Source organism: Salvelinus alpinus, chromosome 1 (assembly GCF_045679555.1).
Source record: "Salvelinus alpinus chromosome 1, SLU_Salpinus.1, whole genome shotgun sequence".
NCBI lineage: Eukaryota > Metazoa > Chordata > Actinopteri > Salmoniformes > Salmonidae > Salvelinus > Salvelinus alpinus.
The window spans coordinates 13,805,939-13,821,237 of NC_092086.1; the positions used below are offsets into that span (position 1 = coordinate 13,805,939).

General features: G+C 47.5%; 1 protein-coding gene across 5 annotated transcripts in view; it reads right to left on the bottom strand.

The window, feature by feature from the left end:
* Window positions 1-10,745: 10,745 nt before the first annotated feature.
* The window catches only part of syt17 (synaptotagmin XVII), a 59,992-nt gene continuing 55,438 nt past the window's right edge, over window positions 10,746-15,299 (bottom strand). For 4 of the 5 annotated variants that reach the window (XM_071391772.1, XM_071391764.1, XM_071391749.1 and 1 more), the window contains one exon: window positions 10,746-11,425. In XM_071391772.1, coding sequence (XP_071247873.1) covers window positions 11,229-11,425 — 197 coding nt within the window. In that variant the 3' untranslated portion in view covers window positions 10,746-11,228. The remainder of the gene's footprint in view (window positions 11,426-15,299) is intronic. The other variant, XR_011674017.1, reaches the window with a different exon arrangement.

Consider the following 15,299-nt stretch of genomic DNA (forward strand, 5'->3'; position numbering starts at 1 on the left):
GGTAAATAACCTTATTCTAGGTAAACCATAGAACTACGAGGTAGTTACAGTACATAGGACTTACCACTCTTCTATTTCGCAAGTATTTACTAAAAAGACAAGAACACACTGATCTTACCAGAACCACTTTAGTTAATTAAACTGAGCAGGTACACTAACGAGTGAGTGGTAGGTAAGTACAACTAGTTAGAGCATTAGTTACACAGCCCACCACTGTAGGTACTATACATGTAGTGTAGAAGAGGTCAGGACAATAGTTACTATACATGTAGTGTAGAAGAGGCCAGGACACTAGTTACTATACATGTAGTGTAGAAGAGGTCAGGACAATAGTTACTATACATGTAGTATAGAAGAGGTCAGGACAATAGTTACTATACATGTAGTGTAGAAGAGGTCTGGACAATAGTTACTATACATGTAGTGTAGAAGAGGTCAGGACAATAGTTACTATACATGTAGTGTAGAAGAGGCCAGGACAATAGTTACTATACATGTAGTGTAGAAGAGGTCTGGACAATAGTTACTATACATGTAGTGTAGAAGAGGCCTGGACAATAGTTACTATACATGTAGTGTAGAAGAGGTCTGGACAATAGTTACTATACATGTAGTGTAGAAGAGGCCTGGACAATAGTTACTATACATGTAGTGTAGAAGAGGTCAGGACAATAGTTACTATACATGTAGTGTAGAAGAGGTCTGGACAATAGTTACTATACATGTAGTGTAGAAGAGGTCTGGACAATAGTTACTATACATGTAGTGTAGAAGAGAACAGGACACTAGTTACTATACATGTAGTGTAGAAGAGGTCAGGACAATAGTTACTATACATGTAGTGTAGAAGAGGTCTGGACAATAGTTACTATACATGTAGTGTAGAAGAGGTCTGGACAATAGTTACTATACATGTAGTGTAGAAGAGGTCAGGACACTAGTTACTATACATGTAGTGTAGAAGAGGCCAGGACAATAGTTACTATACATGTAGTGTAGAAGAGGTCAGGACAATAGTTACTATACATGTAGTGTAGAAGAGGTCTGGACAATAGTTACTATACATGTAGTGTAGAAGAGGCCAGGACAATAGTTACTATACATGTAGTGTAGAAGAGGTCAGGACAATAGTTACTATACATGTAGTGTAGAAGAGGTCTGGACAATAGTTACTATACATGTAGTGTAGAAGAGGTCAGGACACTAGTTACTATACATGTAGTGTAGAAGAGGCCAGGACAATAGTTACTATACATGTAGTGTAGAAGAGGTCTGGACAATAGTTACTATACATGTAGTGTAGAAGAGGTCTGGACAATAGTTACTATACATGTAGTGTAGAAGAGGCCAGGACAATAGTTACTATACATGTAGTGTAGAAGAGGTCTGGACAATAGTTACTATACATGTAGTGTAGAAGAGGTCTGGACAATAGTTACTATACATGTAGTGTAGAAGAGGTCTGGACAATAGTTACTATACATGTAGTGTAGAAGAGAACAGGACACTAGTTACTATACATGTAGTGTAGAAGAGGTCTGGACAATAGTTACTATACATGTAGTGTAGAAGAGGTCAGGACACTAGTTACTATACATGTAGTGTAGAAGAGGCCAGGACAATAGTTACTATACATGTAGTGTAGAAGAGGTCTGGACAATAGTTACTATACATGTAGTGTAGAAGAGGTCTGGACAATAGTTACTATACATGTAGTGTAGAAGAGGCCAGGACAATAGTTACTATACATGTAGTGTAGAAGAGGTCTGGACAATAGTTACTATACATGTAGTGTAGAAGAGGTCAGGACACTAGTTACTATACATGTAGTGTAGAAGAGGTCTGGACAATAGTTACTATACATGTAGTGTAGAAGAGGCCTGGACAATAGTTACTATACATGTAGTGTAGAAGAGGTCAGGACAATAGTTACTATACATGTAGTGTAGAAGAGGCCAGGACAATAGTTACTATACATGTAGTGTAGAAGAGGCCAGGACTTTACAAGTGTAGTGAGTTGGTTGCGTCCCAAAGTACACCCTAAAATACCCATTGGGCTCTGTTGAAACGTAGCGCACTACAAAGTGAATAGAGGGCTATTTGGGAAGCATCAGGTTATGTGTTGTCTTGTCTGTTGTAAGGGGGGGAGGGGGGAGGGGGTAGTTTAGCCTGAGAGGTGGGTTGTCAGTACAGATTGACCAGTCAGTGACCTGGAAGGTGTGAGGCTGAGGGGGAATTAAAGAGGTTTGAACTGGGAACTCCACCTTTAGATAATTCCCCTCAAACAAAACAGGGACATAAAGTGTGTTGTGTGTCCCTGTCTCAGCTGGCTCCCAGTGTTCTCTCCTCCAGGAGGGAATTCCTTAGCTCTGTGGCAGAGAGCCATGTCAGATCTCCCTGTGTGTCCGTGTCCCTCCCCTCCTCTGTTAAGCGTGGGCATTCTTCTCCAACCAAAACAACATGGTCATGTTGTGTGTGACCCGTAGCTGTTAGCCCATGGAGAGGTTAAGCTGATCCTGTTCCTCCACACACACACACACACACACACACACACACACACACACACACACACACACACACACACACACACACACACACACACACACACACACACACACACACACACACACACACACACACACACACACACACACACACACACACACACACACACACTGATTCATCATTACACAACCATTGAGCTTTATTTGGTGTTTTATTGGATGCGAAATGACAACTTTGATATGGAAACATCACAAAGGTCTGGGAGTGGTGGAAGAGGTCTGGGAGTGGTGGAAGAGGTCTGGGAGTGGTGGAAGAGGTCTGGGAGTGGTGGAAGAGGTCTGGGAGTGGTGAGTGGTGGAAGAGGTCTGGGAGTGGTGGAAGAGGTCTGGGAGTGGTGGAAGAGGTCTGGGAGTGGTGGAAGAGGTATGGGAGTGGTGAGTGGTGGAAGAGGTAAGGTCTGGGAGTGGTGGAAGAGGTCTGGGAGTGGTGGAAGAGGTCTGGGAGTGGTGGAAGAGGTCTGGGAGTGGTGGAAGAGGTCTGGGAGTGGTGGAAGAGGTCTGGGAGTGGTGGAAGAGGTCTGGGAGTGGTGGAAGAGGTAAGGTCTGGGAGTGGTGGAAGAGGTCTGGGAGTGGTGGAAGAGGTCTGGTAGTGGTGGAAGAGGTCTGGGAGTGGTGGAAGAGGTAAGGTCTGGGAGTGGTGGAAGAGGTAAGGTCTGGGAGTGGTGGAAGAGTGGTGGAAGATGTCTGGGAGTGGTGGAAGAGGTCTGGGAGTGGTGGAAGAGGTCTGGGAGTGGTGGAAGAGGTCTGGGAGTGGTGAAAGAGGTCTGGGAGTGGTGGAAGAGGTCTGGGAGTGGTGGGAGAGGTCTGGGAGTGGTGGAAGAGGTCTGGGAGTGGTGGAAGAGGTAAGGTCTGGGAGTGGTGGAAGAGTGGTGGAAGAGGTCTGGGAGTGGTGTAAGAGGTCTGGGAGTGGTGGAAGAGGTCTGGGAGTGGTGGAAGAGGTCTGGGAGTGGTGGAAGAGGTCTGGGAGTGATGGAAGAGGTCTGGGAGTGGTGGAAGAGGTCTGGGAGTGGTGGAAGAGATCTGGGAGTGGTGGAATAGGTAAGTAACCGTGTGTATGTCTATGTATATCTTACTATTAACAAACATCCAGTCTTTAAACATCCACTGTGCCAGGACATCCACTACAAGACAGAGCTGTACAGCTACGAGAGATTCATCAAGTCAAACAGTTAACACAGGAGATATTGCTTTGGGTCAGACACAGCGACACTGTAACTATAATGACCAGGGGGCTGTATTTATATCAAGTCTCTCAGAGTAGGAACGCTGTTCTGGTATCAGGTCCCCTGTCCTGTCCAAATCATCTTATTCATTGATATTTAAAAGACCAAACTTATCTCAGATCAGCACGTACTTCTACTCTGAGATGTTGGATACGTTGATACGGCCCCAGATGTCCATCTGCAACAACAATAAGGACCCATTTGCTCTTGACAGCGATTGTAACCACCAGAATATGTGTTTATACTCAATGAAACATATGAGTCAAACAAACATATAGATGCACGTAGGACCAAAACAGACAGCAAGTATCATCAGTTCCAGAGGGCGGAACACTGACATACACACAGACTGGCAGACCACAACACATCAAGTGTGTCCCAAATGACACCCTATTCCCTATATAGTGCACTACGTTTGACCAGAGACCTATGGGCCCTATTCCCTATATAGTGCACTACTTTTGACCAGGGCCCTATAGGGTACACTTTCTCGGGAATAGGGTGCTATTTAGGACATAATAAACCCCAGTAAGTTAGACAGGAAGGAGTTAACACCATGCCATTACACTGCTGTGGGCTCTTTAAAGGGGAAAATGCTGGTCACTCAGGAAAGGCCTTCAAACAGGTGCATCGTGGGAGATGTTAGATGTAGTTTAGCTGGACTCCTAGATGTTCCAGGTAGAACTTGCACTTAGGCACAGTTCTAGGATCAGTTTCCCCTCCCCAATCCTAACCTTTACCATTAGGAGAGCAAACACATACTGACCTTAACTCAGTGTCTAATAACAACGTCAAGTCAAGTCTACTTTGTCAACTCTTTCTTCTTCTTTTTTATACAGAGTTTACTATTCCGTTAGTGAGCAACTCCAACCAGCTCAGCTCACGTAGGAACCATCTTCAAGCAGCATTTACCAGCTCAGCTCACGTAGGAACCAACTCCAAGCAGCCCTGCTGTAGTTAACGTCCATAGGTAGAGCTGTAGGGGGAGTCCCTTAGTGCTGTGACCAGCGATGTACAGTTCATCCAGACCACATCTCTGAAGACACAGACATGCAGCTATTCACAGACAACTAGACCCAGGAGGACGACACTGTCTTCACAATGACTCACTATTCATTATGTAGTGCAGTACTGTTGACAGGGGGTCCCTCTGTAGTGCAGTACTGTTGACAGGGGGTCCCTCTGTAGTGCAGTACTGTTGACAGAGGGTCCCCTCTGTAGTGCAGTACTGTTGACAGGGGGTCCCTCTGTAGTGCAGTACTGTTGACAGGGGGTCCCTCTGTAGTTACATTTTGACTAGAACCCTACGTGCCATGATTGTGCACTACATAGGCAGTAGGGCTCCATTTGGGATGCAGCCTGTGTTTATAGTGACCGAGCTGGAGGAGGAGGAGGAGGAGGAGGAGGAGGAGGAGGACAGCTCAGTAAAATCTCTACTTGTTTGGTCCTAGATTAAAGCTGTGAAACTTTGAGAAAAAACCCATTCTAAAAGAAGCACAATCTGTTCTTCTCGTTCGGCTCTTCTCTTCTGTACAATACCTAAAAACATCATCTAACTACGTTATCTAACAACATCATCTAACTACGTTATCTAACAACATCATCTAACTACGTTATCTAACAACATCATCTAACTACGTTATCTAACAACGTCATCTAACTACGTTATCTAACTACGTTATCTAACTACGTTTACGTCGATTTGTTCATTTTTCCTTAACAGCAGAAAAGGCCATAAATATATACACACAGGAAAAACTATTCTGAGATAAATATATATCTAATATATTTATATATATATGCATCAAATTTACAGAAAATAAATAAATAAATAATTATCTTCACTCACTAGCACAGTATATTTAGTATTTATACTTTTTTCATCACTTGTAATACAATCTTCACTGTAAAGTTGGCTAAACTAGGCTTGATACAGTATTGTACAGAATCATAATGTGTCGCATATGGAACCATGTTCCCTATATGGTGCACTAACTATTGACCCATGGAGGTAAACCTACGGTCTCTGATCAAAGCACTGCACTACATGGGAATAGGGTGCCATTTGGGACAACCACAGCAGAAACAGCGGTGGTATTTCCACCATAGACTTGGATAGACAGCTCTAGCTCCACAAAGCCTGAAGTAGTCAACTTCCACCATTTTGAAGTAATCAACTGGTTGGGACTTGCTATGGGTCAGGAAAGGATTACAGAATTCCATCCAGGTCAGCAGGACTGATCAGCCAATGAATTATACTATACTAACATTACATAACTGCAGGTGCCAGTAAATCACCAACCTTGGCTTTATACCTGTTCAGACAACACCCTCCAGGGGGCAGTAAATCACCAACCTTGGCTTTATACCTGTTCAGACAACACCCTCCAGGGGGCAGTAAATCACCAACCTTGGCTTTATACCTGTTCAGACAACACCCTCCAGGGGGCAGTAAATCACCAACCTTGTCTTTATACCTGTTCAGACAACACCCTCCAGGGGGCAGTATGCACCCTTTCAGTTTGTTCACTGACTCATAGAAATAGTAGTAGTAGAAACTACTCTAAAATGGAGAAAGCCCTCAATGGCGCTGCCCATGCTGTCACAGAAGCCATTGTGTAACAGATGTGAAGATGAGCTCTCTATCCAACTCTATGATTTCCACAGACGGTAAAGTTTGGATCCACTTCCAACTATTTCAAACCACTGATTATCAGCAACCGTTAGTTAGTCAACCACTTCAGAGAACATCAACTATTTTATCAGTCAATGGCTGCATCCCAAATCAAAATAGCACCCTGTTATCCAAATAGTACACTACTTTTGACCAGGACCCAGTAGTGTACTGTATACGGAATAGGGTGTGATTTGGGACGCACACCAATGTGTTGTCAGTTGAACACTGTAAAGAGTAGAGGCATGGTCTGAACCTAGTGACTCAGTCCACTGTACCTGTGGTAGCACCAGTCTGTCAGCACTGAGGCACTATGACCATGCTAGCACCACAGGCACCTGGTAACCCAATACAGCTGGGTTAGGGCACCTGGTAACCCAATACAGCTGGGTTAGGGCACCTGGTAACCCAATACAGCTGGGTTAGGGCACCTGGTAACCCAATACAGCTGGGTTAGGGCACCTGGTAACCCAATACAGCTGGGTTAGGGCACCTGGTAACCCAATACAGCTGGGTTAGGGCACCTGGTAACCCAATACAGCTGGGTTAGGGCACCTGGTAACCCAATACAGCTGGGTTAGGGCACCTGGTAACCCAATACAGCTGGGTTAGGACACCTGGTAACCCAATACAGCTGGGTTAGGGCACCTGGTAACCCAATACAGCTGGGTTAGGACACCTGGTAACCCAATACAGCTGGGTTAGGGCACCTGGTAACCCAATACAGCTGGGTTAGGACACCTGGTAACCCAATACAGCTGGGTTAGGGCACCTGGTAACCCAATACAGCTGGGTTAGGGCACCTGGTAACTCAATACAGCTGGGTTAGGGCACCTGGTAACCCAATACAGCTGGGTTAGGGCACCTGGTAACTCAATACAGCTGGGTTAGGGCACCTGGTAACTCAATACAGCTGGGTTAGGGCACCTGGTAACTCAATACAGCTGGGTTAGGGCACCTGGTAACCCAATACAGCTGGGTTAGGACACCTGGTAACTCAATACAGCTGGGTTAGGGCACCTGGTAACCCAAAACAGCTGGGTTAGGGCACCTGGTAACATTAAACAGCTGGGTTAGAGCACCTGGTAACATAAAACAGCCGGGTTAGGGCACCTGGTAACCTAAAACAGCTGGGTTAGGGCACCTGGTAACGTAAAACATCTGGGTTAGGACACCTGGTAACATTAACACTGGGTTAGGACTTGGGAAACTGTTTTTATACAGGCCCATGATTGACCATGCCAAGTAGTGGGTACCTGGTAACCCAGTGTTCCAGTAAGTCAGTCAGTCAGTGAATGGGGCACCTGGTAACCCAGCCAGTGTAGTAGGGCACCTGGTAACCCAGTCAGTGTAGTAGGGCACCTGGTAACCCAGTCAGTTTATAAGGGCACCTGGTAACCCAGTGTATAAGGGCACCTGGTAACTCATTCAGCAGCAGAAGGTCAGGAATGATGGCGATGATAAGGGGATGGATCTCCTCTCCTGTCTGATCGTATCAATGGGAAAAAGGTGAAGCCCAGAGGGCAACTAGCCAGGGATAGACTGTCTGTCTATTCCCTATGTAGAGCATTACAGTTGACCAGGGCCCATAGGGAGAAGGGGCCCATAGGGAGGTGGGGCCCATAGGGATGAGGGGCCCATAGGGATGAGGGGCCCATAGGGATGAGGGGCCCATAGGGATGAGGGGCCCATAGGGAGGTGAGGCCCATAGGGATGAGGGGCCCATAGGGATGAGGGGCCCATAGGGAGGAGGGGCCCATAGGGATGAGGGGCCCATAGGGATGAGGGGCTCATAGGGAGGAGGGGCTCATAGGGAGGAGGGGCCCTTAGGGAGGTGGGGCCAATAGGGAGGAGGGGCCCATAGGGAGGTGGGGCCCATAGGGAGGTGGGGCCAATAGGGAGGAGGGGCCCATAGGGAGGTGGGGCCAATAGGGAGGAGGGGCCCATAGGGAGGTGGGGCCAATAGGGAGGAGGGGCTCATAGAGAGGAGGGGCCCTTAGGGAGGTGGGGCCAATAGGGAGGAGGGGCCCATAGGGAGGAGGGGCCAATAGGGAGGAGGGGCCCATAGGTATGAGGGGCCCATAGGGAGGAGGGGCTCATAGGGAGGTGGGGCCCATAGGGAGGTGGGGCCCATAGGGAGGAGGGGCCAATAGGGAGGAGGGGCCCATAGTCTAAAGTAGTGCACTATATAGGGAATAGAGTGCCATTTGGGACACAGCCTCAGTCTCTGGTCACACTGCTAGGAGGCTCGGAGGTCAGTCAGGAAGGTGAGGGGGAAGAGAGGCAGCAATTTTGGAGAGCTGAGGATCATCTTGTTGGCAGGGCTGATTAATGCAGGGCCTGATTAATGCAGGGCCTGATTAATGCAGGGCCTGATTAATGCAGGGCCTGATTAATGCAGGGGCTGAAGCCCCGGGTCCCTTGAGGCCGAGAAAAATGGAAATGTATATACAGTGGGGAGAACAAGTATTTGATACACTGCCGATTTTGAAGGTTTTCCTACTTCCAAAGCATGTAGAGGTCTGTAATTTTTATCATAGGTACACTTCAACTGTGAGAGACGGAATCTAAAACAAAAATCCAGAAAATCACATTGTATGATTTTTAAGTAATTAAATTGCATTTTATTGCGTGACATAAGTATTTGATCACCTACCAACCAGTAAGAATTCCGGCTCTCACAGACCTGTTAGTTTTTCTTTTAGAAGCCCTCCTGTTCTCCACTCATTACCTGTATTAACTGCACCTGTTTGAACTTGTTACCTGTATAAAAGACACCTGTACACACACTCAATCAAACAGACTCCAATCTCTCCACAATGGCCAAGACCAGAGAGCTGTGTAAGGACATCAGGGATAAAATTGTAGACCTGCACAAGGCTGGGATGGGCTACAGGACAATAGGCAAGCAGCTTGGTGAGAAGGCAACAACTGTTGGCGCAATTATTAGAAAATGGAAGATGTTCAAGATGACAGTCAATCACCCTCGGTCTGGGGCTCCATGCAAGATCTCACCTCGTGGGGCATCAATGATCATAAGGAAGGTGAGGGATCAGCCCAGAACTACACGGCAGGACCTGGTCAATGACCTGAAGAGAGCTGGGACCACAGTCTCAAAGAAAACCATTAGTAACACACTACGCTGTCATGGATTGAAATCCTGCAGCGCACGCAAGGTCCCCCTGCTCAAGCCAGCGCATGTCCAGGCCCGTCTGAAGTTTGCCAATGACCATCTGGATGATCCAGAGGAGGAATGGGAGAAGGTCATGTGGTCTGATGAGACAAAAATAGAGCTTTTTGGTCTAAACTCCACTCGCCGTGTTTGGAGGAAGAAGAAGGTTGAGTACAACCCCAAGAACACCCTCCCAACCGTGAAGCATGGAGGTGGAAACATAATTCTTTGGGGATGCTTTTCTGCAAAGGGGACAGGACGACTGCACCGTATTGAGGGGAGGATGGATGGGGCCATGTATCGCGAGATCTTGGCCAAAAACCTCCTTCCCTCAGTAAGAGCATTGAAGATGGGTCGTGGCTGGATCTTCCAGCATGACAACGACCCGAAACACACAGCCAGGGCAACTAAGGAGTGGCTCCGTAAGAAGCATCTCAAGGTCCTGGAGTGGCCTAGCCAGTCTCCAGACCTGAACCCAATAGAAAATCTTTGGAGGGAGCTGAACGTCCGTATTGCCCACCGACAGCCCCGAAACCTGAAGGATCTGGAGAAGGTATGTATGGAGGAGTGGGCCAAAATCCCTGCTGCAGTGTGTGCAAACCTGGTCAATAACTACAGGAAACGTATGATCTTTGTAATTGCAAACAAAGGTTTCTGTACCAAATATTAAGTTCTGCTTTTCTGATGTATCAAATACTTATGTCATGCAATAAAATGCAAATTAATTACTTAAAAATCATACAATGTGATTTTCTGGATTTTTGTTTTAGATTCCGTCTCTCACAGTTGAAGTGTACCTATGATAAAAATTACAGACCTCTACATGCTTTGTAAGTAGGAAAACCTTCAAAATCGGCAGTGTATCAAATACTTGTTCTCCCCACTGTATATATATTTTATTTTTTACTGGAACTGCCAAGCATAGGCCTGGGGCCCGGGGCCGAGACAAATATATATTTTTACAGTTAAATGAGGTCTTTACCATTAGGATCATAAACAATGTTGAGCCCCGGCCTATGATTTCTTAATCCGGCCTTGACCCTGACCTCTGTCTCCCCTTCCTTCTCTCCCTCCATCTTCTCTCTCTGTGCCCTTCTCTCTCTCTCTCTCTCTCTCTCTCTCTCTCTCTCTCTCTCTCTCTCTCTCTCTCTCTCTCTCTCTCTCTCTCTCTCTCTCTCTCTCTCTCTCTCTCTCTCTCTCTCTCTCTCTCTGTCTCTCTCTCTCTCTCTCTCTCTCTCTCTCTCTCTCTCTCTCTCTCTCTCTCTCTCTCTCTCTCTCTCTCTCTCTCTCTCTCTCTCTCTCTTTCTCTCTCGCTCGCATCCTCTAACCCCCTTTTCTCACCTCCTACCTCCCTGACATCAAACCCCCGACCTCTGACCTCTAACTCCTGACCCTCTTTCATCTTCCTCTTTCCTACTGTGTACATCAACACTTTGAGCTTATACCTCTCCTCCTGACCTCTGACCCCTAACCTCTAACTCCTGACTCCCTTTCATCTTCCTCTTTCCTACTGTGTACATCAACACTTTGAGCTTATACCTCTCCTCCTGACCTCTGACCCCTAACCACTAACTCCTGATCCCTCTCCAGCTCCATCATGTGACCTCCAGCGAGGCGGGGGAGACGCGGTCACACTCTGCCCGTGAACGCAGGCTGTGCCACTGCTCCACCGGAGTTCTCTGACTGGCCAACAGGTGGCGCCAGTGGGAGGTCTCAGGGGGACCCGTGGAGAACTGGCCAATCACGATCCTCCCCACAAAATCATTACTGCTCTTCATGTTGTGGCCGTACACTTGAGGGAGGGAGGAGAGGGGGAGAGGGGGGGAGAGAGGGGGATGAGGGGGAGGAGGGGGAGAGAGGGGGAGAGAGGGGGGAGGGAGGAGGAGGGTTAGTTGGTTAGTTGCATATACAGTTACAAAAAAATCCTGTTGTATGTGTTCTAGTGAAAAACAGATAGTGTTGAAAAGATATCAGATATTATCCTACACATCATCCTCAGAAAGAGGTGAAAATGTCAAAATACAACTTCTGCAGAGCAATCATGTTTGTAGTGATTAATATGACATGGACTGGTCCTAATGCAAGAGAGAGAGAGAGACACACAGCACGCACGCACGCACGCACGCACACACACACACACACACACACACACACACACACACACACACACACACACACACACACACACACACACACACACACACACACACACACACACACACACACACACACACACACACACACACACACACACACACACACACACACACACACACACACATATACACACACACACACACACACACACACACACACACACACACACACACACACACACACACACACACACACACACACACACACACACACACACACACACACACACACACACACACACACACACACACACACACACACACTCTACACGTTGGTACATTGTAATATTGTTGTATGGTGGTATTATACATGTTGTATTGTAGATATGTAGTGGTGTAATAATGTTATATAATGTAGTGTTTTATCTTTTGTTTTATATGTAATGTACGTGTCTTAATGTGTTTGAACTCCAGGAAGTGTAGCTGCTGCCTTGGCAGGAACTAATGGGGATCCATAATAAACCCCAGGAAGTGTAGCTGCTGCCTTGACAGGAACTAATGGGGATCCATAATAAACCCCAGGAAGAGTAGCTGCTGCCTTGGCAGGAACTAATGGGGATCCATAATAAACCCCAGGAAGAGTAGCTGCTGCCTTGACAGGAACTAATGGGGATCCATAATAAACCCCAGGAAGAGTAGCTGCTGCCTTGGCAGGAACTAATGGGGATCCATAATAAACCCCAGGAAGTGTAGCTGCTGCCTTGGCAGGAACTAATGGGGATCCATAATAAACCCCAGGAAGAGTAGCTGCTGAACTAATGTGGATTAATGTCATCAGGTATGCTGGTGAATATAGATTTGGGTCGCTATTCTCAGAGAGCACACACATACACACACAGACACACACACATGCGTACACACACACAGACACACACACCACGTCCATTGGTGAGAGAGATTGCCAGGTCCTCGGGGCAGACAGCGTAGGGCGTGCTGTTGCTAGGTAACAAGGTTTATCCCCGTGGAGGCGAACCACGGGCCCCTTCACCTTGAGGTCCTCTCCTTGCGTGAATCCAAAATTGTGAACTTGCTGTCATGGATTTAAAGGCTTTGGATGGGTGTAATCATTGGCTTGAGGGAGTTCGCACCATTTTGGTTTCACCTGTCCTGCGTTTTGTTTGTCACATAAGTTTAGATGAAGGGAAGGACAGGAGGAGAGAACAGGAGGAGAGGACAGGGGGGAGGACAGGATGAGAAGACAGGAGGAGAGGAGAGGAGGAGAGGACAGGAGGAGAGGAGGAGAGGACAGGAGGACAGGAGGAGAGAACAGGAGCAGAGGAAATGAAGAGAGGACAGGAGGAGAGGAGGAAAGGACAGGAGGAGATGACAGGAGGAAATGACAGGAGGACAGGAGGAGAAGACAGGAGGAGAGGACAGGGGGAGAGGATAGGGGGAGAGAACAGGAGCAGAGGAAATGAAGAGAGGACAGGAGGAGAGGAGGAAAGGACAGGAGGAGATGACAGGAGGAAATGACAGGAGGACAGGAGGAGAGGACAGGAGGAGAGGACAGGGGGAGAGGACAGGGGGAGAGGATAGGGGGAGAGAACAGGAGGCCGATGTAAGACCCCGCGATCGCATTCCGCTTCCAAACACACCTGAGTCACCAGCTATCAAAAATAAATGAGAGGGAGGGAAGGAGTGAGTGAGGGAGAGGGTTCCTCCCTTCCTCGCATCCCTCCCTTACTCCTTCCCTCTCTCCCTCCCCTACTCCTCCCCCCTCCCTCCCTCTCTGTTTGTTGTGTAGCAGGTCTCATTTATGTTTTATAGCTGGTGACTCAGACAGGGACTTAGGTGTGTTTGGAAGCGGAATGCGGTCGCAGCGGAACACGGACCATGGAACGCCGGGTGCAGAGCACAGAACAACTCAGGGAACATTTACAATATACACTGCTCAAAAAAATAAAGGGAACACTTAAACAACACAATGTAACTCCAAGTCAATCACACTTCTGTGAAATCAAACTGTCCACTTAGGAAGCAACACTGATTGACAATACATTTCACATGCTGTTGTGCAAATGGAATAGACAAAAGGTGGAAATTATAGGCAATTAGCAAGACACCCACAATAAAGGAGTGGTTCTGCAGGTGGTGACCACAGACCACTTCTCAGTTCCTATGCTTCCTGGCTGATGTTTTGGTCACTTTTGAATGCTGGCGGTGCTTTCACTCTAGTGGTAGCATGAGACGGAGTCTACAACCCACACAAGTGGCTCAGGTAGTGCAGCTCATCCAGGATGGCACATCAATGCGAGCTGTGGCAAGAAGGTTTGCTGTGTCTGTCAGCGTAGTGTCCAGAGCATGGAGGCGCTACCAGGAGACAGGCCAGTACATCAGGAGACGTGGAGGAGGCCGTAGGAGGGCAACAACCCAGCAGCAGGACCGCTACCTCCGCCTTTGTGCAAGGAGGAGCACTGCCAGAGCCCTGCAAAATGACCTCCAGCAGGCCACAAATGTGCATGTGTCTGCTCAAACGGTCAGAAACAGACTCCATGAGGGTGGTATGAGGGCCCGACGTCCACAGGTGGGGGTTGTGCTTACAGCCCAACACCGTGCAGGACGTTTGGCATTTGCCAGAGAACACCAAGATCTTCACAGATGAAAGCAGGTTCACACTGAGCACATGAGCACATGTGACAGACGTGACAGAGTCTGGAGACGCCGTGGAGAACGTTCTGCTGCCTGCAACATCCTCCAGCATGACCGATTTGGCGGTGGGTCAGTCACGGTGTGGGGTGGCATTTCTTTGGGGGCCGCACAGCCCTCCATGTGCTCGCCAGAGGTAGCCTGACTGCCATTAGGTACCGAGATGAGATCCTCAGACCCCTTGTGAGACCATATGCTGGTGCGGTTGGCCCTGGGTTCTTCCTAATGCAAGACAATGCTAGACCTCATGTGGCTGGAGTGTGTCAGCAGTTCCTGCAAGAGGAAGGCATTGATGCTATGGACTGGCCCGCCCGTTCCCCAGACCTGAATCCAATTGAGCACATCTGGGACATCATGTCTCGCTCCATCCACCAACGCCACGTTGCACCACAGACTGTCCAGGAGTTGGCGAATGCTTTAGTCCAGGTCTGGGAGGAGATCCCTCAGGAGACCATCCGCCACCTCATCAGGAGCATGCCCAGGCGTTGTAGGGAGGTCATACAGGCACGTGGAGGCCACACACTTGTTTTAAGGACATTACATCAAAGTTGGATCAGCCTGTAGTGTGGTTTTCCACTTTAATTTTGAGTGTGACTCCAAATCCAGACCTCCATGGGTTACCTCCATGGGTTGATAAATTTGATTTCCATTGATCATTTTTGTGTGATTTTATTTTGTTGTCAGCACATTCAACTATGTAAAGAAAAAAATATTTAATATGAATATTTCATTCATTCAGATCTAGGATGTGTTATTTTAGTGTTCCCTTTATTTTTTTGTGCAGTGTATATTCAACTCTGCAAAAACCTAACAGAAGACAGTCTCTCTCTCTCTCTCTCTCTCTCTCTCTCTCTCTCTCTCTCT